The following is a 26152-nucleotide window of genomic DNA, read 5'->3' as shown; positions in this document are numbered from 1 at the left end:
AGGGGCTAAGGCAAGCTCCCTGGCTGCCCTGGCCCTGTGCTGCTCCCAGAAGTGGCCAGCTTATCCAGCAGTGGCTCCTGGGGGTGGGGTGAGGTGGGGCAGGAGGCTCCGCTGCGCACTCCCCTCACCTGTGGGTACCACTCCCAAAGCTCCCATTGGCCGTGGTTCCTTGTTCCCAGCCAGTGGGAGCTGCGGGGGGCGATGCCTGCAGGCAAGGGCAGCGCACGGAGCTCTCTGCCCCCCTCCATTCTCCAGGGTCCGCAGGGACTTGGTGCCAGCTGCTTCTGGGAGCAGTGCAGGGTCCGGGCAGGCAGGGAGCCTGCCTTAGTCCCGCTGCGCCACAGGGCTGGTAATCCCGTGGGCCGGATTGAAAGTTTTGCCCTCCCCTGGTCTACACTGACACTGTGTTGCTCTAACTTTGTTGCAAAAAGCTTTATGCGGCTCATCAAGGTGGTTTTATGTCAGCGTAGCAGGAGAGTTAAATCAGCAGAGGAGCATTGTTGTGTGTACACCTCAACTGTTTTGTTGATGAAACTGTAATGTAGACAAGGTCTCAGTTTGTTTATAATTGTTTCAATGAGTGCAGGTAGAAACTTTTTGAATAGAAGTTGACTTTTGTAGCTTAACAAATAGATGCGGAGAATATATTTTTTTTGTGCTAACCATCCCTGTGTTGCCATGCTTTACTATATTAATGTTAATCAGAGACATAAATGAAGAAAAGCTTGAAACGTATATATTTGGTGAAAGGTTAGGTACCCATTTTCCATATCATTATAGATCTGTGTTTTTATTCAATAATCTTTGTTCTGTATACATATGAAGTGTACAAAAAATGTTAAACTTGTCTTTACCTGTGTATTCCTTTTCATAGATGCCTTCCAGGATGTCAAATTTGTCAACAACTTGTCAGGTAAGCAACTCTTTATTTTTAGTGATAATTATTATGACTTTGGCTTGTTACAGTAAGTCTCTGAATAAATATTTAACATTTTTTAAAGAATTTTAATATTACAAAATGACCAGCAAAAGACTAGAAATAGAAGATTGTGTAAAATATACAGAATTATATGGAAGTTGTATGCAGTATGGGTAGGGCCCTACCAAATTCACGGTCATGAAAAAATGCATCACGGACTGTGAAATCTGGTCTCCCCCCATGAAGTCTGGCTTTTACCCTACCCTACACTACACAGATTTAACGGGGGAGACCAGCGTTTCTTAAACTGGGGATCCTGACCCAAAAGGGAGTTGCAGGGGGGTCACAAGGTTATTTTAGGGGGGGCCGCGGTATTGCCACCCTTACTTCTGCGTTGCTGCCATCAGAGGGGGGTGGCCGGAGAGTGACAACTGCTGACTGAGGGCCCAGCTCTGCAGGTAGCAGTGCAGAAGTAAGGGTGGCAATGCCATACCTTGCCATCCTTACTTCTGCGCTGCTGCTGGCAGTGGCTCTGCCTTCAGAGCTGGGATCCCGGCCAGCAGCTGCCGCTCTCCAGCTGCCCAGCTCTGAAAGCAGCGCCAATGTCCGCAACAGCGCAGAAGTAAGGGTAGCAGTACCACAGCCCCTCGTACCTTGCGATCCCCCCCCCCACACACACACACCTCCTTTTTGGGTCAGGACCCTTACAAATACAACACCATGACATTTCAGTTTTAAATAGCTGAAATCATGAAATTTATTTAAAAAAAAAAAAAAAATCCTATGATCATGAAATTGACCAAAATGGAGCGTGAATTTGGTAGGGCCCTAACTATGGGGTAGATATTGTATAAAATTATATTAAAAACATTATTAAGGTTGGAAAGTCAAACCCTCAACAACTAGAGAATACCAGAATTAAAGCCACTGTATGCATATGCATTATGATGCAACCTTTAATTACATGATCATATTATTTTTTCCCTTTCTCATTCAGTGTACAAAATGGATTGTGCTCACTTTATGAGCAGCTATTTGATATTTTGTTCAATCTTTGTTGCTCAACATGTGGCCTCAACCCTCTTTACTATTATAAGTTATATTATATTATATTAGAATTGGAAAATGTTCAGAAAAGAGCAACAAAAATTATTAGGAATATGAAACTGCTGCCATGTGAGTAGAGATTAATAAGACAGCGACTTTTCAGCTTGGAAAAGAGACAGTTAAGGGGGGATATGATTAAGGTCTATAAAATCATGACTGGTATGGAGAAAGTAAATAAGGAAGTGTTATTTACTCTTTCTCATAACACAAGAACTAGGGGTCACCAAATGACATTAATAGGCAGCAGGTTTAAAACAAACAAAAGGAAGTATTTTTTCACACACTGTACAGTCAACCTGTGGAACTCCTTGCCAGAGGATGTTGTGAAGGCCAAGACTATAATAGGGTTCAAAAAAGAACTAGATAAGTTCATGGAGGATAAGTCCATCAATGGCTATTAGCCAGGATGGACAGGGATGGTGTCCCTAGCCTCTGTTTTTCAAAAGCTGGGAATGGGTGACAGGGGATGGATCACTTGATGATTACATGTTCTGACATTGGCAGAAGACAGGATATTGCGCTAGATGGACCTTTCGTCTGACCCAGTATGACTGTTCTTATGTTACTACATGCTATTCAAACCCTACTCAGAAAACAGAATTATCAATTTCCTCATGGGCTCTTGTATGGTGCTTATCACGACAGTGTCTGAGTGCTTCAAAAGTGTTAATTTCTTTTTGCAACCCCCCTGTGAGGTCAGGTGGAGGTATTTCCATTTTCAGTGGGGAGCTGAGGCACAGAGAACAAGGTCAAAAGCTTTCACTAATTCTGGGTGACAAAGTTGAGATGACTAGGACCTGAATGTTTTTATTATTTTTTTTTGTTCAGAGTACTTACCATTACATAGCAGTGTACATTGAAAGCACAAATCCCATTGACTTCAGTTGCAGCTGTGAGTGCTGAGCACTTCTGCAGATTAGATCTGAGGGTATCAAATCAGGTATCCAGAAAATGAGGAACACACCATTAGTGGCCACCCATGAAAAGTTTTGTTCAAGCGACTTGAATAGCGTCACATAAGAACACTGTGGAAGAGGCAGGGATAGAATCCAGTTTGTCAGGGCAGCATTCAATTGCCTTAACCTTGAGGCCATCCTCTGTCTTCCTGCCATCTCCTGCCTCATTGAACTTCTGCCACAAATAAGGTAAGGGTCCTAAAGACAACAGTCTCTTTCATTACACAATCTGGCTCATTCCCAGCGCAGGTCTATCCTGTGCACTGAATGAGGCAGGGATCATGTGAAAAAAAATAGTATGTGATTACATAATTAACTCTATCATAATGCATACATACAAGCAGAGCTGTCCCTTGGGTAGGCGAGTCGGGGCAACCGCTCCAGGCCACGCGCTTTGGGAGGCCCTGCAGGCCGGTGCAATTGGCCAGCGTGGTCGGTCCCAGAGGAGACACATCTGTCACTTCTGCCCCGGACCCCCCTAGGGATGTCCCTGCACACAAGGCAACCTTTATTTCTGGCATTTTCTAACTGTTGAATGCTTGACTTTGCAACCTTAATAATGTTCTTTTAACATAGTTTTTTGTGTGTAATTGCCTAGGTTTTGATAAAAGTGAACTTAAAAAAAACAAATTCCAGGATGTGGTATTATATTGACACTGAAGTTTCATCAACAGGTTTGGAGCTTTTGGTTCCACAGCACAGAACTCTGCCATTTGAATTAACATAGTAACAGAGAGCAGTAGTTGGTTGTCGTTCTCTGTGGACGAGCACTAGAGGAGGATGAGACACACACTTTGCCATTGGGTTTCACAGATATTTCCTGACAGCAGAGGAATGCTGAGACTTGGGGGTTTGGGGTTCCATTTCAGGCATTGGAGAGGATAGCCTCTTTTTTTGTCCTGTCCCTTTCAACCACCTCTCCCAGCTTCCATCCAATATGTTTCGTCTCCCTTTCCAGCCCCTTCATCCAATCTGTCTCTTCACTACCTGTCACACACTTGGTCAAGCCCCACCCTCTTGGATACTCACCAGACTGCTGTGGGGCTCTAACCACTGATGATGCTCCCAAGTCTGAACAAAGTCCAAGCACTGCCCCCGGCACGGAGTCATTATTGGAAATGACTGAGACATTTTGGCTGAATCTTTCAGCTGGCATGTAAAATTTCAGTCCAAATGGTTAACGTGGCAAAGATATAGGCAACTGGAAACAGGGTCTTATAATGGAAAGCGTTGGGCAACCTTAATAATAAACAGTGCTCCCAGCCCTACCTATAATACTTAGGAAAAAGTAACTTAAATAATCAAATCTTTCTGGACACTGCTAGTCTGCTGGCTACTCTTAATGTGTTTTGGCTTCCAATTCACTACACTCTTTAGCTTTGAATAAGAGCCATCAGTATTTGACATAATTATGAATCATCTGTATAACTTTGCTCTGAATGTTATGGGAACTTTTGTTTTTGGAAAGCTAAAGAAAATAGGTGGGGAATTAGTGCTAAGTGCCAAAATCTCTCGCCAGGTTTGATTACATCAGCCTGCCAGTCTTTTGATAGGAGTTACTCATCCAAAAGTTTTCCTATACTTCATCATTCTACACTACAGACCTTACAGCGGCACAGCTGTACCGCTGCAGCTGTGCCACTGTAAGGTCTCCTGTGTAGTGGCTCTATGCTGGCGGGAGAGAGCTCTCTTCCGAGCATAATTAAACCACCCCAAACGGTACCTATGTCAGAGGGAGATGCTGTCCCACTGACATAGCGCTGTTCACAATGGTGTTTCTGTTGATGAAACGTTTGTTGGTCCAGGGGGTGTGTGCTTTTTTCACACTCGGATCAACAAAAGTTTTACTGACAAATGTGCTAATGTAGACATAACCCTAGAAAGGTGTAACTGAGGTTCAGATAGTTCATTTATAGGCGTGGAAATTCTAACTTTTTTCCACTGACTCTGCTGTAAACAGGTTTGTCCCCTTTAATTACTCCATGCATCCAAGTACAATGAAATTAATGACTACAAATGTAAAAATAAAATGTAATATATAATCTTGTACAGGTGCTGCTGTGGTCGCTTGGTCAGGCAACATGCTTGCTTTACTGCAAGTCTTGCCATGAAATATACAGATGTCAAACTGGGTGAAAATTTTAATCAGGAACTAGAAGAATGGTCAGTGGAAAAACACACAGAACAGAGTTCAACTGATGCTTATGGTGTCATTAACTTTCAAGGTGGCTCTCATTCGTGCAGAGCAAAGGTATGTACAAAAGACTTTTTCCTCTTCCCTTGACCCATTGCCAAAGATGTTTGGATACTCCATTTAAATCTTGAAATGAAAGGTTTGGCAAAAAGATGAAATGCCTATACCTGTGTTGTGAGATAGTAGCCTCCCTACTATCAGTAGGAGTCCTGTTATCCCAAATATTGACTTCTCTTTAGTCCAGTGGTGTCCAAACTTTTCCTGTCGTCCCCTCCACCCCCCCTTACCAGTAATGGAATCAATCTGTGTCCCATCTCCATTACTGCACAGAGGAGCTTGGGCTGACTGTAGAACTGGGGGTGGGGAAGGATCTGGGGCTAGAGGCGGAGCTGGCATGGGGGAAGAGGGGGAATGAGGGCAGAGCTGGGCTGGGGGGGGGCGGGGTGGAGCTGTGGCTGGGGCTGGAGTGGAGCTGCAACTGGGACCAGAGCTGGGCTGGAGGCAGAGCAGAGCTGGGTGGCACTCTCTCCCTGCCTCCCATGGGGGCTGGCCCGGTCCCCACTGCATGCACACCCTGGATGTTCTTTCGCGCCCCCCCAAAGGGGGGCATGCCCCATAGTCTGGGGACTACTGCTCTAGTCAGTAATTTTTAAACCAAAGACAACCCATGTGATTTACCAAAAGGCTGGCTAGCTTCATGTGAAGTCTTCACTGCAAATAATCAAATGCTGGTAGGTTTTAGGAAAAAAAACAAAAAACGTTATATAGTCTGAGCCTTTCGTGTGTGAAATCTCCCCCTACTCTACTTGTGCTACACTGATGACATCATCATCATCTGGACCCATGGAAAAGAAGCCCTTGAGGAATTCCGTCATGATTTCAACAATTTCCACCCCACCATCAACCTCAACCTGGACCAGTCCACACAAGAGATCCACTTCTTGGACACTACAGTACTAATAAACGATGGCCACATAAACACCACCCTATACCAGAAACCTACTGTCCGCTATACTTACCTACATGCCTCCAGACCACACCACTCGATCCATTTTCTACAGCCAAGCTCTACGATACAATCACATTTGCTCCAACCCCTCAGACAGAGATCTTGGGAGACAGGCCAGTCCTTGCTTACAGACAGATGCAAACCTGAAGCGAATACTCACCAGCAACCACACAACAAAAACACTAACCCAGGAACCTATCCTTGCAACAAAGCCTGTTGCCAACTCTGTCCATATATCTATTCAGGGGACACCATCATAGGACCTAATCACATCAGCCACACTATCAGAGGCTCATTCACCTGCACATCTACCAATGTGATATATGCCATCATGTGCCACCAGTGCCCCTCTGCCATGTTCATTGGCCAAACTGGACAATCTCTAAGCAAAAGAATAAATGGACACAAATCAGATGTCAAGAATTATAACATTCAAAAACCAGTTGGAGAACACTTCAGTCCACTTCTGGCCACTCGATTACAGACCTGCAATATTACAACAAAAAAACTTCAAAAACAGACTCCAACGAGAGACTGCTGAATTGGAGGGTGTGTGTGTGTGTGTGTGTGTGTCTTCCTATTGTATTTTCCACTGCATGCATCAGATGAAGTGGGGTGTAGCCCATGAAAGCTTATGCTCAAATAAATTTGTTAGCCTCTAAGGTGCCACAAGTACTCCTGATCTTTTTGCGAATACAGACTAACACGGCTGCAACTCTGAAACTCAAGAAAGTGAGGTCCCTAGTTTGTCACCCTTTCCAATTATGTAAATCATAATGAAAATCTGATTTACTTATAGTTGTGCCACTCACTGTCGTAGTTACATTTTTGTAACACATCCATTCTAAAGCCTGTATTGAAACATTTTTCAAACTGCCGTAAAAGTGACCTCTACTTGGAGTTGTGGGTTAGTGGGAAACATGCTTGTTTTTGTTTAACAAACCTTTGAACAAATCTGCTAATGAGGTCTCAAATCTGCTAACTAAGTCTCAAAGTAAACTGAAACTTTAAAAAAGAAAAGTCTGAGCGCATAGATGTTGGTTACTAGAAAGACCATATTTTTCTCTGACTATAACCTTTTTGTGAAAGGTATGATTAACTTCTGCTAAATTTCTTCTGTTAATGCTTGTGCTGGATTGAAAGTCATGGACACTGAAGTACTCCATTTACCCACAGAAACAGCTACAGCATGGATAACAGCACTGCAAGTTTCCCTCTCCCTGGCTTGCAGTGTACCTCAACCCTGTCCTGGAGGAACCACTTCTAGGAGTGAAAAAATAGTTCAGTCTCCATGTTCTTTCATTATTTGCCAACTAATTAGTACCAATTGTCAGGGCCGGCTTTAGGCCGATTCCACCGATTCCCCTGAATTGGGCCCCGCCCCTAAGAGGGTCCCTTGCAGATCGGGCAGTGTCCCTGCCTGAAGCAAAGCTCTGTGGCTTTCCCGGAAGCAGCAGCTGTTGCTGCTAGGCAGCGAGAGACGCTGGCCGGCAGGGGCCTGAGGCAGAGGCAGCAGCGGCTGTTGCAGGTCAGGAGGGGGTAGGGGGGAAGAAGGCACATGTGCTTTGCAGCCTTCCCCTCCCCTCCCCCCAGCACTCACCTGGAGGAGACACCGAGGGGGCTTCCGGTCCGGTGGGAGACAGGAATCTCTGCAGTGGACCTCACTCACCTTAGCAGCTGCTGGGGCTTCGGTCGGTGAGAATTTGACCCCGTGATTCCCCCTAGGTGTGTAATATTGGGTTGGTTTTAAATAAAATAATGGAGATATCCCATCTCCTAGAACTGGAAGGGACCTTGAAAGGTCATCAAGTCCAGCTCCCTGCCTTCACTAGCAGGACCAAGTACTGATTTTGCCCCAGATTCCCAAGTGGCCCCCTCAAGGATTGAACTCACAACCCTGGGTTTAGCAGGCCAATGCTGTGGTTTTCGGTGGTGTTGCTGTTTGAGGGTGAGTTGTGCCTGCCTGCGTCTGTTTCAAAACTAAACTCGGGATCATGTAACCCAGGAAGAAAGCCCCGAGCCAGTACTTAGTGCTGTGAATTCCAGGTGAGAGAGAGAGAGACAGGGAGGTTTGGAGGAGGAAATCAAATACATCAGGAGGGGAGAATGCGAAAGGTCTGCAACACGGCAGGCTGAGACTTTTATCTCTCCCTTCTCCCCCGAGAGAGGGGAAACTGAGGCACGGAGTGATCTGATTCCCCTCCCCAAATTATTTTGCAAAGGAGGGGGACGGGGAGCTCCTATCCAAACCAGTTCCCTTCCCATCAACTCTGCTTCCCCTGCTGCAAGACTGCTGTAGGGGCTGAATATTTCCATTAAACTCTGGCTCCTTCATTTGCCCTACAACAATAAAATAGACTGGCTTGGGGGGGAGGAATATCCCCCCCCCCCCAAGCTGTGTGGACATTAAGGTTTTTTTGGGGGTGGGGGCACGATAACATTCCAGATCGATCAAACGCCCAGCTCAGCTTTCTAGCCATCCAGCAGCTCTAGGGTAGGGAAGGAAGGGGCTCTTGGTGCAGAGTGGTCACAAAACAGGGGTGAATTTAGCAGGGGTGGGGGTCCGGTTGAAATCCCACCTGATGCAGCCACACAGAATCTCTGGCGGCGCTAGGAGAGGCCAGGAGTGGAAGCACGTGGCCTGGGGGTGGGGGGACATTTGCCCTCAGTCCTGGGCTCTGGGATGGACTAGACTGGGTGGGTGGTGGGTTCAGTCTAGTCTTCCAGCCTGTTGCTCTCGCTGGGGTTTGTGGTTTTCATCTGGCTCCACCGAAAAGATCAAACAAGCCCAGTAGAAAAGGGGGGTGAGAGAGGTGGGAAGAGGTTTGTAAGGGGTTAAAGTGACCCATCAACGAAAGAGTAAAACCAGAGTTTGACTGGGTTTCCCCCCAGCCACCACTCCTGCAAACACTGGGCAAGGGGCAGCCACATCCCCCACCGAGGCTATGGTGAGGGGCAGCAGGGGAGGAAGGAAGCCACATGTGATGGCAGTCCCCTCCCCCCAGCACCCACCACCCCTTCTCCGGCCCCCAAACTCTGTCCCAGAGCCTGCACCCACGGAGAGGCAGCCGCGTGCTCTGCAAATCAGAGACCGTTTCAATGTAGTGCCAGGGGGAAGCAATGCTCAGTCTGTCCTGAAATCCTGTGTGGGATGAGTCACAAAGCTGGGAACCCGCTGCAGGGAGCTTTCCTGAGCCGAGTTACTGAGCTGCTCCTTCTGGCTAGAGGAGATGGGGCTTCGCACAGACAGGGCCCTGGACTCTTCACAAGGCTGGGAGAGCAGCTCTGGGGGGGAAGGTGTCCTGGGGGAAGGCAGCGATTTAATGGTACACCATTAAATTTGAGATGCTCTCTCAAAGGGGGTGGCGTTCCCCAAGCCAGGGGCTTTCTTCCAGAAAGGTCACCGCTCAGGGAAGGAAATGGCAGGAACAAAGGGAACCATTAGTCTCCTCTCCGGCCGCTAGCCCTGATGGAATTAATGGTCTCTGTTATCTCCGCTCTGCAGCCTGGTGCCTGCTTTGTGATGCCAACCTGCCGAGAGAGAGAAAGATCAGAAAGGAAACAATGCCTAAGTCTTGTATAACAGGCTGTCACTGTCTGCAAAGCTTTAGCCGCTGCCCTGGGGAGCTAATCGGGGTGGGCGGGGGAAGAGGAGGTTCACCATTAGGTTTAGAGAGTTTGGCAGCCAGGTGCAATTCTAATCAGTTGAGGATATCATACAGGCCCAGAGGAGGTGTCAGCAGAGTACTTCTGTTCTGCACAGCTGGGGGACAGGACGAGTCTGCTGGGAATGGGCAGTTTTACGCCACCACAACCGTGCCCACATGTCCATGCTGCTTACCAAGCTTTGGGTCCAGAGATCTACTCGCCCAGAACAGGTAGCCCTGCCTGTGACCTTGTCGCAAGGGATGCAGGATTGGGAGTCCAGGAATGGAAGTTGTTCATAACTCTGAAATGTTCATAACTCGGAACAAAACATTATAGCTGTTCTTTCAAAAGTTCACAAAGGAACATGGTCGTCATACAGCTTTGAAATTTTACTATGCAGAAGAAAAATGCCGCTTTCCCTTTATTTATTTATTTATTTATTTATTTATTTGTAGTAGTCTACGTTTAACACAATACTGTACGGTTCTGTAGTTGATTTTGTGCGTGTGTGTGTCTCCGCTGCTGTCCGATTGCTTTCGGTTCCAAATGAGGTGTGCGGTGGACAGGTCAGTTCATAACTCTGGTGTTCGTAACTCTGAGGTTCTACTGTCGCTAGTATTGGATGGGAGAGCGCCAAGGAAAGCCCAGGGTGCCGCCAGAAGTGGTGGTGGTGAGTCAATAGGTGGCGCTCTTCCCTCTGGGTCAGCACTGAGCCAGTGCCGATGGGACGCTTTGGGGAATCTAGGTGCAACTTCAGAATTCTGGCTGATCTTCATGAAATTGTTGTGTAAGGGAGTTCGCTGGTGTACGTGGGCTCCACCCTCATCTCTCCCAGAGCAGAGACAATGGAGAGTCGTTAACCTGAATGGCTCCCATTCATATGGGAGCACCCTGAAATGAGGAGGGTCAGTTTTCTCTAACTTCTGTGCAGGGGGCTGGGGTGTAGGGCACCAGAGACAGGGTGAGGAGGGGGCTCCCAGGAAAAACAAAGGATGCGGGGGCCGACCAAGGGCAAAGGAAATTGGCAGGAGAAAAGAGTGAGATTCCATGATTCAGAGAAGCCATGAGCTGTAGGGGGGAGGGACCCTGAATTCCTTAAAAGACTCTGGCCTGGCCCAAAAACACTTGAGAGTGGGGAGGGAACTGAGGGAGGGAAGATGATTGTTGGGTCTGGAGCTGTATATCTTGTGTCCTGTCTAAAGTAAAGAGTAGCTGCTTTAGAAGCCCTTTTTGCAAAGCTTCTGTCTTACGTGGTTCAGCTACAGGGGTGAGGATCTCCAGGGTTGGGGCTCTGGAAAGGGTGTGCTTACGCGACCGGGGAGCTGGCGCTAGTCTCTGTGCCTAGGCACTTGGACTGTGGGGTCTCCACTCCCAGAAAGGGATGCTAGACAGAGCATGTGCACCCCAAGAGTTTGCATAGAGACACCCTCTGCATTCAAACAGAGGCAGTGCCTGAACTCTGCTCAGACTCAGGCAACTTAAAGCACGTGGTGCCCAAACACTCCAGCAAGGGGCGCTCTACCAGGAGCATGTGGCAGCTCCATTCTGATGTTCCATCTTTCAGACGGGGCATAAAACCAAAGTCGTGATCCTTGGGACTCTCTCCAAGCATGGGAACGTAGCATCTAATTTGGAGGTTTGCACTCCATTAGGATGACCAGATGTCCCGATTTTAAAGGGACAGTCCTAATATTTGGTGCTTTGTCTTATATGGGTGCCTATTACCCCCCCACCCCCATCCCTTTTTTTCACACTTACTATCTGGTCACCCTAGCTTACATTCCACCTGCATGCTGCATGCTTGCTTACCTGAGGTTAACTATGGTGCTGTTAAACGCCTGCTATGTCCCATCCCCCCTGGAAGAAGTGGTCGGACTTCTCTTGTGGGTATAGTGAGTTTTATACAGACCGTTTGTAAAATGCATCGGGCTCCCGTGCAATGAAAGCTGCTCTGCATCTCCACATTATAGTTATGCCTCCATACATAGTCACAGCTTCTACATAGTCCATCCATACCGCCCTTCTGCATTAAGTCCATTAATGGCTATTAGCCAGGACGGGTAAGGAATGGTGTCCCTAGCCTCTGTTTGTCAGAGGGTGGAGATGGATGGCAGGAGAGAGATCCCTTGATCATTACCTGTTAGGTTCACTCCCTCTGGGGCACCTGGCATTGGCCACTGTCAGTAGACAGGATACTGGGCTGGATGGACCTTTGGTCTGACCCAGTACGGCCATTCTGATGTTCTTATGTTCTCACCCTCTGGGGTATCATTACAGTTCCCTGGAGGCTGGTTATTAACCTGCCTACGCCACCTATTGCAACCTGAAATCTGGATTTTGCTGCAGAAGGCCCATCTCTCTCCCCCGCCGCCCCCCCCAGCGTTTTGTTTAGCGGCTGAGGTGTATGAATAGGATCGTCAAAGGGGCCGTATAGCATCTTTAGACTCTTTAAGGGCAGGGTGGCTTTTATAGCTCACCACTAGGGTGACCAGACAGCAAGTGTGAAAAATCGGGACAGGGGGTGGGGGATAATAGGATCCTATAAGAAAAAGACCCAAAAATCGGGACTGTCCCTATAAAATCAGGACATCTGGTCACCCTAGCACACCCCCAGGGAGTGGCGGGGACCCACACACGTGAAACGGAGCTCATTAATAACCAATCAACAGCATATATGATGCAATGTACAGAATATATAATTTTATTATTTATATAGTTATGGAAAGTAAATAATACATGGAAGAAATGAAAGGCTTTTTTTTACATTATTTTTTTTGTTAGTCATCCCTGCCCGGGGCCCCACCAAAAATGTTCGAATTGGGCCCCGTCCTTCCTAAAGCCGGCCCTGCCAATTGTGGTGATGGTGGTGTTAGTGTGGACCCCTGCCCACTGGGAACTAGTCTGAGTAAGATTTCACTTCTGCCCATTTGCTCCCTCTTCCCTGTATGGCCTATGTTAGGGACGTAGCATCATTCTTAACTCCATTACCCCCACCTCCTCTCTGGAGGGCGTGGGCGTAATGGGGGGGGAAGGGAAGGGGGAGAATGGTTGTGTTTTTTTTCACAATTGGAATATCTTTTTACATGGGATATACAGACAGAAAATACATTCAGCCTCAGCAATTGAACTGGTCCTATTTTGGCAATATTCTAGATTTTCATTAATACACCTCTACCCCGATATAACGCGACCCAATATAGCACGAATTCTGATATAACACGGTAAAGCAGCCCTCCGGTGGGGTGGGGCTGCGCACTCCGGTGGATCAAAGCAAGGTCGATATAACGCGGTTTCGCCTATAACACGGTAGTATTTTTTGGCTCCCGAGGACAGCGTTATATCGAGATAGAGGTGTATCCTCAAATTTAGAAATGCTCATGAAATTGTCACAAAAGGTTTGTAGAACACAGTGTTATTGTGAATGGGCCTACATGTAACCTACCTACAGCCTTCGTCAGTGCTTCAAAATCTTATTGCCATTGTCTACTTGAATTTTTGGAGAACCTGCAAATACTTGTACCAGGTCTTGTAATCCATTGTTCATAAAGTATGAAAGATGCATATTTTTCTGTAGCTCAGGATTCAATAGTATTTCTTCTCATGGATCTTCCTTATCAATTATCAGAGGGGTAGCCGTGTTAGTCTGAATCTGTAAAAAGCAACAGAGGGTCCTGTGGCACCTTTAAGACTAACAGAAGTATTGGGAGCATAAGCTTTCGTGGGTAAGAACCTCACTTCTTCAGATGCAAGTAATGGAAATCTCCAGAGACCCTGGGAGGCAGGCCAGTCCTCGCCCACAGACAACCTGACAACCTTAAGCATATTCTCACCAGCAACCACGCACCGCACCATAACAACTCTAACTCAGGAACTAACCCATGCAACAAACCTCGATGCCAACTCTGCCCACATATCTACACCAGCAACACCATCACAGGACCTAACCAGATCAGCTACTACATCACCGGCTCATTCACCTGCACGTCCACCAATGTTATATATGCCATCATGTGCCAGGAATGCCCCTCTGCTATGTACATTTGCGTAGTGACTGTCTAGTTTGGCCAGAGGATAAATGGACACAAGTCAGATATCAGGAATGGCAATATACAAAAACCTGTAGGAGAACACTTCAACCTCCCTGGCCACGCAATAGCAGATGTAAAGGTAGCCATCTTACAGCAAAAAAACTTCAGGACCAGACTCGCAAGAGAAACTGCTGAGCTCCAGTTCATTTGCAAATTTGACACCATCAGATCAGGATTAAACAAAGACTGTGAATGGCTATCCAACTACAGAAGCAGTTTCTCCTCCCTTGGTGTTCACACCTCAACTGCTAGCAGAGCACCTCACCCTCCCTGATTGAACTAACCTCGTTATCTCCATACTGATTTATTCCTGCCTCTGGAGATTTCCATTACTTGCATCTGAAGAAGTGAGGTTCTTACCCACGAAAGCTTATGCTCCCAATACTTCTGTTAGTCTTAAAGGTGTCACAGGACCCTCTGTTGCTTATCAATTATGTAATGTTTTATTATAGGAACCTACTAAACCTCACAACTTTTTTTTTTTTTTGTCTTAGTATGTGCGATTGTCATATGACACTAAGCCTGAAGCCATTCTACAACTTCTTCTTAAAGAATGGCAAATGGAGCTGCCCAGACTTGTTATCTCTGTACATGGGGGGATGCAGAAATTTGAACTTCATCCACGCATCAAACAATTGCTTGGCAAAGGTCTTATTAAAGCTGCAGTAACAACAGGTGCCTGGATTATAACTGGAGGGGTGAACACAGGTAAATAAATAAAGTATAAATTTTATATAATATAAACCTTCAAATAACAGTACAGACTCATGTGCACAGTTTACTCACATTCTAGTTCTTAAATAAAGGTATGCAGATTCCAGAATGACTGTCTAGTCGGAGGAACAAAATATTTGTATCTCTAAAATACTGTCTAAAGTTTGACTGACTTTACAATTAAACAAATGAATGTTCATGAATTTTATCTTGAGCATATGAGCTTAAATCTTGTAATATTATGTAATAATATAGAACATGTAAATTGTGCAAAAAGTTTATGTTGCTTCAAAATATGCAGTACTATAGTGCAGCTTGTCTTGTCAGTGTAGAAGACTGGCTGGCATATATGTTGTAAAGTTACTAGAAATTCTCAGTACTTTGTTACTGTTAATGTATGTTTTGTGCACAGTAGGTCTTCCTTTATGCTGTCAACTAAATGAGTTCTCTAATCTTCACAGTAATTGAGAAGGTTAATGCTAATAGGATGTAGTTTCAATATACAGAATGTTTTCTTGTGTATGAACAGGTGTTGCAAAACATGTTGGTGACGCCCTGAGAGAACATGCTTCCAGATCATCTCGAAAGATTTGCACTATTGGGATAGCTCCATGGGGAGTGATTGAAAACAGAAATGACCTTGTTGGAAGAGATGTAAGAATGGGCTTATCCAGTTGAAATAACTTTTAACTGCATGATCTTTTGTATTTGTGTTTGAATAATCTGCTCAGGTTTGCGATCTCACTGCCTTTTGTGATGCTGGGGTACTTCTATCTTTGCTCTGGGAGATATAGGGACATCTGTTTGTGATTTACAGAGGAGTACTGTTGTAAGAAATTAATAAATGCTAATTCAGTAGAGTAGATTGTTGTACACTTGTATGGCCCCAAAGAACAGGTTAGAGTAGCCACAGAATTTCTAGAAAACTTACTCTGTGATCTGAGAACAAGCATAAGAAATTATAGGTCTATGGAAAAGTTTCCAAAAAGCTACAAAACTTGACAATACCGTAGTAGGGAGATCTTCAAAAGTAGCAAAGAGATATAAGAGCACAAGTCCCATAGAAAGTAAATGAAACGTGTCTTCCTAAACTCTTTAGGGTTTTTTTTCAAGTATCTAGGGATTTAGGGTTGGACTCTCCATTCTTTTAATTAGGGAGCAAAGTGGACTTAAAGCAGTGGGAAATGGCCAGCCCTTTCCACGTGGGGGAACTCTCTACTGGCAGGGGTGGATCTTCTGCCTCCTGTGCTAGCTACCCACCTCACACTTGGTACAGGATTCAGGGAACAAGGTGGGGAATGGACACAGCAAAGCAGAGCACCCCTTGGCCTGATCCTCTCCCTGGCATAAACTAGTTCCTTGCAGCTCTAGCTTGGGCCAGAGCCATGCAGCTCAGGATTCAGAGGGGGAGTGACTCCCCGATTAGAGCTGTCCATCCCCTCCATTGCCTCAGTAGAGTTTTGGCAGGATGGAGAATGAGTTGCGCAGAATGAAAGTTCTTTTTCCCCCTTCATAACTGCCTAATCACCACTACACTGTTGTAACTTTAAGTGGAAAGTCAGACATTGTGTAAACTACTTTTTAAAATTGTCCTCCTACATCTTGAGACTCAATTCAGAAAATGATATTTCAATTTGTCTCCGTGTTATAGCTGCAGAGCTTGGTAGATGTCTTCATGGATTCAGGCATATACTTTTTGCTGTCTGTTTTGTTCTTTTCTGCAGTCAGGGTTTTAATTTGCTAGAGGCCTCCTCTCTATAGCACTTTAGAGAAGAATTATTGTGTTGTACAGTAACCCACTTTCCTGCAAGAATGCAGCCTGTAGGCAGAGCTGCTGGGTGAAGACGTGTGCTGGCAGGTATCATTTTAGGTCTGTTGGCTTTCAGTGGTGTCCCTTTTACTTTTAACCAGACCAAATAGCTAAAATTGTGGTGATCAGTCTGGCACTTGGCAAATCATGCCTGTTGTTTGTTGTTTTTTAGGTTGTTGCTCCATATCAAACTCTATTAAACCCTCTAAGTAAACTAAATGTCCTAAATAATCTCCATTCCCATTTCATACTGGTGGATGATGGAACAGTTGGAAAGTATGGAGCAGAAGTTAACTTGCGAAGAGAACTGGAAAAAAATATCAATTTGCAGCGGATCCATGCAAGTAAGTAATCATAATGTCCTGGTAATGACTAATGTTTCTCTGTTCTATTAAAAAATATTACATGCACACAAACTATGGTTTAAAAAACCCCCACATTAAGGTTGTGAAGTGACGCTCTCACAAGTTAGGAAATGTCAGAATCCAGGTTGCCTTACTACTGTAATGTCTCTTTCCTGCATGTTCTTTCCTGACAGCTCCGTTCTAAACTAAACCAACATAAAGTAGTACTTCAGTTACAAATACCTCGGGAATGGAGGTTGTTCATAACTCTGAAATGTTCGTAACTCTGAACAAAACATTGTTCTTTCAAAAGTTTACAACTGTACATTGACTTAATACAGCTTTGACACTTAACTATTCAGAAGAAAAATGCTGCTTTCCCTTTATTTTTTAGTTTAACGTTTAACACAGTACTGTACTGCATTTGCCTTTTTTTTTTTTTTTTTTCTCCTCTGCTGCTGCCTGATTGCGTGCTTCTGGTTCCAAATGAGGTGTGTTGTTGACTGGTCAGTTCGAAACTCTGGTGTTCATAACTCTGAGGTTCTACTGTATTCATATAGTAAACATCCCAATAGCTAGGTCAACATACAGTATTCATAAATTAAAATATTTCCAAATCTGTAACAAACGGCTAATTTTTGGTATCCAGTTTGAGGCATTTAGGACTTGATTTTTCAGAATACATAACATTGTACTGTACTTTATATGTTGAAAACACAATTCCCACTGATTTCACTTGTTGTGAGTGCCCTGCCTCTGCAAATCAGACTGCAGAATCTCAAGTCATGCATCCAGAAAATTAGAAACACACCATCACACACACAGCCCATCCATGCAAAATTTCAAGTCTGCTTCCAAAGTATGGGGACATTAAAGCGTCTTAAAGAAAAGGCTGTTAGAAATAACTGAACTCTTTTGGCTGAAATACCCTCTTCTGTTCCCACCCCCACAATCATCATTCTGATGTGGACACCTGGCATAGAACATTTTAGCCCAAACAGTTGAAGTTAGGCAAAGGTGTAAGCAACTGCAAACAAGGTTGCCCAACAATTCCCATTATAAGCCCCCAATAGGTGGTGCTGCCGCCAGTTCCATGTATAATGAAACACCTGAGGCTAAGCTCTCCTCTTTAACTTTTCCTAAAAATGTATCCTACTTCACAGCCATTACTGTGTCTGGTTCAGTTAGATCAATTTATCAAAGTGGAAATCAAAGATCCCTCTCGAAGGAAACTTAAAGGTGCAAACAAAACCTATATAACCAGTTTTAAATGTCCCCACACAAGAATACACACCAGTTTAACAAAACTGGTTTTTAAACTGATCTAAGCTAAACTGGTGCAACTTATGTGTGTAAACAAGCCCTGAATTTAAGTCACTTTCAGGAACCCAGTTGCCCATGCAAAATCCATATCTTGGCCTTTCTGAACATCACTTCAGCTGCTGCCTTGAACCCTGGGCACTGCTTATGGAATATTACTGACCTTGCTGCAGCTAGGAGGCTTCTTTCATGGCCCTCTGGGGCTGGCACTAGCCACCTGCCAGTTCTAGAATTGGCAGTGTAGCATCACTAGATCAAGCCAGGATGTATCACTTAAGGCTTTGGAGTGAATAGGTTGTATGTCTTGCCCCACAAGTACTGGTAGCCCTCACTGATCTGATTAGCCATTGCCTCTGAAGTTGATCACTTGTAGTTTCATGGTAGGGGATGACTGGGAAATTTGAATTAAGGGTCACTGCCATATGGGGGAAGGAAGCCCAGGCATTTTGCACTGATCTGCACTCGCCTGTATTAAATCAACATAACGGTATCTGTCCTTTAAGAATATTTCTGTAGTTAGTGCCTCATAATTAAGGCTAAGATTTAGTTATGGGTATTTTTAGTAAAAGTCATGGACAGGTCACGGGCAATAAACAAAAATTCATGGCCCCTCACCTGTCCATGACTTGTACTATAAATACTCCTGACTAAATCTTAGGTGCAGAAGTCATGGAGGTCTCGGAAAGTCATGTCATCTGTGACTTCCGTGACAGACTCGCAGCCATACTCATAATCCTTAGTCACATGAAGACTGATCTGCACCATTGGTGATGTAACCATTACTGATAAGAATGTACTTGAAGGCCCTGAAAATGTTCTGGTTTTGGACATCTTTCCCTCTCTGAAGAATTCCCGACAGTTTTTACATCATGCCATATTCCTTATATATAATATAATGAGAAAACAATCCGTACTTTATTAAAAACATAGTGCCAGTACTCGTTACTAATCTTTTAAAAATTACAAAAATCTTGTTACAAAATAATGCAGTTTTTTCATAGTGACAATGAGCTTTTGTGATGCAGAAAAGGATTATGGTTCATCTTCTAATTTTATTGTTTTAACAAGTGGTGCTGTGAGGCAAGACTGTGGGCGTTAATATGATTTGTTCATGCACTGTTAAATTTGTTGGCTGTATATTCACATACAAATATCATAATTATCTCAACTGCTGTAGCAAAGCAATTTTATGTGAGATGTAGTAACTTTTTCATGTTACTTGTTGACCTGAAGTAAACTTGGAAAAGTTTGCATCACAGCATATTGGTAAAGCTTGGATCAAAGAACATGAAATATTTTTTTAAAAGGAAGATTAATTTTGGCTTCAATATTTATTTGATGTTTTTTACCTTTTTGTAGGAATTGGCCAGGGTGTCCCTGTGGTAGCACTGATATTTGAAGGTGGTCCCAATGTTATCCTCACAGTTTTGGAATACCTTCAAGAAAGTCCTCCTGTGCCAGTAGTAGTATGTGAGGGAACTGGGAGAGCTGCAGACATACTGGCATATGTTCATAAGCAAACAGAAGAGGGAGGGTAAGCCTACATATGATTAACACTTTGACTAATAGTGCTAGACTTGAGTGAGAGCACTTTCCATTAACAAACTTATGTAGGAGCCTTGTGTCCATGAAAGTCAGAGGTTACAAGCGATAACTTCAATCATGCATTCTGTCCAAACTTCCCACACAGCTGTACCGGTAAACCTCAATTCTGAGCTGCCACACTGTTTTGCTTCTGGATTCCTCCTGAGCAGAGACTGCCAGTCATGCCAGATTTTGTAAATTGTGTGGTGCTTTTGTAATGCTTCCAAGGAGACAGTAGGATGAAGTCCTCAAACTCATTTTTGCTTGTGACTGAAATCAGAACTGACCCAGAATTCTCAGAGACACAAGACTAATGTAGTCCCACTGTTACCAAGCTACCTGAAAATACCACTTGAAAGTATTTTAGCTGTCAGACCATTTCATTTAACGAGCTGTATGTATAGTAAGAGCTTGACTGAAGAGAGAGAGGAAATGATTCTGTATAAACTGTTTGAAAACAATTGTCACCTTAAGACTATTCTGATGGTGTGGGATGTGGCTGCCTACTTGTGAAGTGATGATCCATACAGGAAAGACAATTCATGTGTGTTCCATGAGCCTCACTGGCTTCCAGTTAGTTTTCAGGTATACATAAATAGGACCCTACATATTTAATGCTTTGTCAGAGACTGCCTTTCCTATTGTGATTCTGAGGCAGTAGAGATAAGCTGAGGTGCTAAAGCTAAGAGCCCGCTAGTTTTAATTGTGAAGGAGATAGGAGGCAGGACATACTCAGAGAGAGGGAGTTCGATTTTTGCGTTCACTTTGGTTCTGTTGATCTGCCAAAGCCCAGATTTTATCATCTGGTCATGCTACGGAGCCTAGCTGTTCTCTTAGGATTTTACTGGAGGTTATTGGGTGGTGGAGGTGCTCAGCTGGTTTTGGAGATTGTGGGAAAAGTCCTACTTTGTATGGCCTTAGGAAGAAGGGAAACTTACTTTAGTTTTGGACAATTGTTATAATTATATTGGTAAAGCTCCTACTTGTACCCAGAGCTTTTGGATCGGAATGTCTTAGACCGGGGTAGGCACGCGAGCTGATTTTCAGTGGAACTCACGCTGCCCGGATCCTGGCCACCAGTCTGGGGGGCTCTGCGTTTTAATTTAATTTTAAATGAAGCTTCTTAAACATTTTAAAAACCTTATTTACTTTACATACAACAATAGTTTAGTTCTATATTATAGACTTATAGAAAGAGACCTTCTAAAAATGTTAAAATGTATTACTGGTACACGAAACCTTAAATTAGAGTGAATAAATGAAGACTTCTGAAAGGTTGCTGATCCCTGTCTTAGACCATTTGAAATATATTTATTGACGTGCTTACCGTTCATGTATAACAATATGGGCTTTTGGTTGTTTTTGTAATCTTAGAAATATTCCTGATGGAGCAGAACCTGAAATCATTTCAACCATCAAAAAGACATTTAACTTCGGTCAGAGTGAGGCAGTTCATCTGTTTCAGACGTTGTTGGAATGCATGAAAAAAAAAGAACTTGTAAGTGGATTTCAGCATTGGGAAGCCTTTTATTTCAAGCATGTGCACTTGTAAGATCTAATTTTAGATTCATCTCAGATTGTTTGTATCAATCAGGGTTTATCTTTATGGGATGGAATCTGAACAACTGGGAAGATAGAATGGTCCCAAATAAAAGTCAAACTCCAATTTTCTTGTTCATTTTTCTTACCTTTGGTCAAGTGATTCTGCTGACAGTTATTACAGCTGATTATCAATGATGTTTTTGTAACCAGATGTGTAGAAGAGCTTGTTGTAAGCTTGATAGCTTCTCTTTCATCAGCACAAAATGGTGTAATAAAAGAAACTTTACAATATAAAATGAACCCAAGAAGTTGTAATTAAAGTAGTATATTGTTGCTTCAGAGAGGCCCAAAAACTGAAATAATTTTTTAATGTTATTTGGTCAGTATTACGGTAAAATGTTTAGTCTTAGTGACCATGATTCAGGAAAGTATTTCCTAATCAGCAGGATAATTGAGCACATTCTTAATTTTAAGCACAAACATAAAGTCCTATTGAAGTCAATGGGATTTAGGCATTTTGCTTATGGGGTGGTGTTTTGAAAACTGCTTTACTGAATAGGATGGGTTTAAGTACATATTTAAGTATTTTTCTGAATCAGGGCAAGTAGTAGCTTCCCATACTCTAATCCCAATCTTGTGTCAGTATTTGAACACATGAGCTAACAAAGTTCTCATAAACTCAAACTGATTTTAGATTTTTATATTCTTTATGGTGAAAGGCTTATCCCGTGTACTACAAAATATAGAGGAGATACTGTTTTTATAAGTGAGATGGAATACTTATTTCAGTATTATGCTGTTTTTTTATAAAACAGATTACCGTATTCCATATTGGGTCAGATGAACATAAAGATATTGATGTTGCAATACTTACAGCGCTGCTAAAAGGTGAGGTTTTAAATTTAAGGGCATTTAATAACCCCAAAATTGCACTATTGCACAATATGAGGGAAAATGTAACAGTTTATATAGTAGAGTGATATTTATGTATTTTTTGTTTACATTTTTTCCGAAGTGAGTAATTGTTCTGTTACAGCTACTTACTTATGACGTGGATATATGATGTTAAATAATAAAAAATATATTATACATTTGTGTGTTTTCTTTGAGGTAAAAATATTTGTTTCAAACAGTTTTGGGGTGTCTTAATGTGTAATATCCCACCTTAAAATTTGAAAATTTGTGAAATAAGGATTCATTTTATGAGCAACTTAAATTCTAAATGTACATTCTTTGTTTGTTTGATTTAGGTACAAATGCTTCTGCATTTGACCAGCTTATCCTTACGCTGGCGTGGGACCGAGTTGATATTGCCAAAAATCATGTTTTTGTTTATGGACAACAGTGGCTGGTATGTAAATATTCTAGATTAAACATAGTGGTATTTTACAGAACAGAAGCTAAATTATTGTAAAGAATGAACTTTTTGATTCTGTAGAAATAGTAGAATACTGACATTTTTAGGAGAGCAATTTCTGGACATTTAGCTGCTGTGGTGGCTACTTTGTTTGTTTACTTAAAAAAATAAACCCAATAATTTTAGATATGTGCTAAATGTTCCAAGTACCAGGGGAAAAAATTCAATACAAAAGATTAAAACTTAACTCTCTTATTTATCAGGAGCTGTAACATCTAAAGATACCGCAACTCATTGGCTTCTTCTGCTTTCATATTACATGATCTTATAAAGCTCTTTAAAAAGAAGCCAGTGGAACAGATTCTTGTTGCTGTCAGTTGGAAGAAACATATATGGGGTATTAAACAGCAGCGTCTTTCTTTTCTTCTGTTGTCTGTGGCTTGTAAATTGGCATGGGTACTAAGGTTCAGATTTTGGTTTTCCTTTTTCCATTAATAAAATAACCTTACAGTACTTTGCAGTCAAAGCACAGGGACATTGTTGGAACTAATGGCAGTTCTGACCTTGTTTGTTTTTGAAGCAACTTGTTAAAAGTTGTTAAATACCCTCTCACTATTTCCTTGCTTACTTTATTGCTGTATATAAATGAGACTGTGTTTTAATTTAGTTCTGCTTGATAAGTAGAGGTACATTTATCTCAGTAATAGTCTTTGAATAAGTAATTAATTTACCACCTTCTCCTCCTTTCCCTCCCCTCCCTTCAGGTTGGATCCCTGGAACAGGCTATGTTAGATGCCCTTGTGATGGATCGAGTTGCGTTTGTGAAACTTCTTATTGAAAATGGAGTAAGCATGCACAAGTTCCTTACAATTCCCAGGCTGGAAGAGCTTTACAACACAGTAAGTTAATGACAGTTGTAGATAATATTATATACTGTATTCAGTTTATAAAGTCACAGCTGTAAACTTGTCATAATTAGAAAAATTTGTAAAAGTAGCTGGTAGAAAACTCCTGGTTTGTATATGTACTTATTTTTAAAGATTACCTAGAAACGTTGTTTTCATGGGCATTTATTCCATATATTTAACTACTTTACTAGGTGACCATACAGAACAGTAGGTGCAACATATAACCATGTATTTCTGTGGTGATCCATTATAAACTAAAGTTTTAGGCATGCACTGAAGGAGATCAGAACATTCTGAATGTCAGCATTTGACAACAAATCAGTACAAGAAGCTTTGAAACTCACTTGTTATCAAAGTTGCGTGCAGGAGTCCCTGTGACCCAAGATGAGGCATCCATGGAGGACAGCTACCTAATGAAAGAAACAATGTTTTATGCTTTTTAGCAATTAATGTGCTTTACATCTTCAGAGTGTTTTTACAAACAGTATGGTAACTGTATGACCGTTACTTTTGGATCTTTCAAGGGAAATTAGAAGGTATAAATAATGTGAATTTTGTTTTAGAAAGCACAAAAATAATCTTTTTCTGTAAGTGAGAGGTGTGGTCTAGTGATTAAAGCAAAGGATTAGGAACTAGGAAACCAGGTTCTACACCCCATTCTGTAAATAATTTTGTTTTATTTTTTTGGACAAATCAGTTAATCTGTCTGAACCCAGTTTCCTCATCTGTAAAATGTGAACAATATTTATCTTTAGAAAGCACTCTCAAACTAAAAAGTTACTATATAAAGGCAATATACTATTGCCATATGTAAATAAATGGTTAACGATTAATATTTTTAATATGTTTAAATATTTAATATATAGCATTTCACACTTTTAAGTGAATTGTACAGAGATGATTTCATACACTGCTGATGTACATCCGCTTCTGGGATGGAGCATGGCAAATGTTTTAACACTACACAGCTGTTTAGAAAAGGAAGACTCTTGTATCAAAGTAAAAACTACTTTTACTTAGTAACTTACCACATGACAAATTCTTTACTCAATTGTTTTCATTTTTAAATTCTGTAAATATGAATGGAATTGATTTCTGTGGTTTAAAAGAACTAAAAAGTAAAATAATACATAAAATTTTACATGAATCCATACATTGATCAATCTGATGTTCCATTCTGTTTGTGTGAGACAAGAGCTACAGTACATTGACCTGATCTCTCTCACTCACACAAACACGTCTGATCTCAGGGTTACAAGATCAGAAACGAAAACCAGAAACAAAGGGGAAATGCTTAGCACATAGTATTGCTAGATGGTGGAATATTTGTATCTGATGGTTGCTCACAGTTTAGAGAGAGAACGTCTTTCATTAAGGTCAATTTGCAAATATCAAGTTTTTGCTTTTGCTTCCATGTTCTCATGTCAATCTTTCATATTTAAGATCACTTATAATTTAACTGTCCAAAATTCTGTGTTTTCTTTTCTTTGTGTGTGGTGTGTGTGTGTGTGTGTAAAGAAACAAGGCCCAACTAACCCAACACTCTTTCACCTTGTTCGGGATGTCAAACAGGTATGCTTTAAACTTGTATCAAACAACTATGAAATAGATCTCCTCAATATTTATTCCACTCTGTATGCATCTGAAGAAGTGGGCTGTAGTCCACGAAAGCTTATGCTCTAATAATTTGTTAGTCTCTAAGGTGCCACAAGTACTCCTGTTCTTTTAACTATGAAATAAGATGTATTGCTAGCAATTTAAGTCTTAGTGTTTTAGACTGTTAAGTTTATTTTAATATCAACAACAGTTAGCCAATCCTAATTTTATTAATTACATATGAGTATCTTAAACCCAGATTTTGAAAGAGCACCTCGTACAGTCAGGTAGGATGGGAGTATTGATTCTGAGAAGTAGATGATATTACTGTGGCCATACTAAAAGCATTTTCACAACCGTTTTGGAAGGATGATCTGTGGTGATAAGTTAGTAGGCGTGTACCTATAATTAAAGATCAAGGGTAAAATTTTCAAAAGAGCTTAAAGTAAAAATCAGTGGGATAATAAAATTTTAGTCCAAGCAAAACTCCAGAGCCACAGGCCTTATGCCATATGGTCATTGTATTAAGACTTAAGATTTGCCTGCCATTACAGCAGCAGTAGTGACTGAAATGGTATTCTAGAGCTATATGCAAAGGAAAATGGATGAGGATCATCCTAGTCAGCTACCTGCTTCAGCCATCTCCTTGTTTAAAAGAGTTTTGAGCCTGATGAAAGAGGAAACTGAAATAGGATTAGTTTTTGTTCTGTAAGATTCTGTTCCCAAAAGAGAAGATACTAGTACTACAAACTACATTAGTCAGTTTCCATTTGCAGTAAGCACCATCTTCAGAGAGTTTGGAGTAAAAGAAGACTGACTGTTCCTAGTCTGTTACCCTTGGTATGTAGTACTTTTTAGTGTTCAATTTTTCTTCCCCCAGAGATTGAATTACACCAATAGTTAAATAGGGCCCAGTCTTGTAAAATGTTTGGGAAGAACTCCTTTGATCTCAGTAAGAGTTCTGCCTACAGAGTCACTGTGTATTGGACCAGTAGTAAAGCTAGTATCCAAGGAGCATGTTCTGTTAGGCAGAGCTCCCATTCTTCTTGTCAGATG

The 26152-nt window shown here is 42.4% G+C and overlaps 1 protein-coding gene across 2 annotated transcripts in view; it reads left to right on the top strand.

The window, feature by feature from the left end:
- The window catches only part of TRPM7 (transient receptor potential cation channel subfamily M member 7), a 126807-nt gene that overhangs the window by 44380 nt on the left and 56275 nt on the right, over positions 1-26152 (top strand). The window contains exons 3-13 of one of the 2 annotated variants that reach the window (XM_054041488.1): positions 875-913; positions 5035-5233; positions 14416-14629; positions 15165-15289; positions 16618-16789; positions 19469-19643; positions 21068-21191; positions 22051-22123; positions 22486-22586; positions 23357-23491; positions 25019-25072. In XM_054041488.1, coding sequence (XP_053897463.1) covers positions 875-913; positions 5035-5233; positions 14416-14629; positions 15165-15289; positions 16618-16789; positions 19469-19643; positions 21068-21191; positions 22051-22123; positions 22486-22586; positions 23357-23491; positions 25019-25072 — 1411 coding nt within the window. Of the gene's footprint in view, positions 1-874; positions 914-5034; positions 5234-7729; positions 7911-14415; positions 14630-15164; positions 15290-16617; positions 16790-19468; positions 19644-21067; positions 21192-22050; positions 22124-22485; positions 22587-23356; positions 23492-25018; positions 25073-26152 lie in introns of those variants that run through there. The other variant, XM_054041489.1, reaches the window with a different exon arrangement.

This window comes from Malaclemys terrapin, chromosome 10, assembly GCF_027887155.1.
Source record: "Malaclemys terrapin pileata isolate rMalTer1 chromosome 10, rMalTer1.hap1, whole genome shotgun sequence".
NCBI classification, from domain to species: Eukaryota; Metazoa; Chordata; order Testudines; family Emydidae; genus Malaclemys; species Malaclemys terrapin.
The sequence above is the reverse complement of the archived record's forward strand: the minus strand, read 5'-3'. Positions and strand labels throughout refer to the sequence as shown.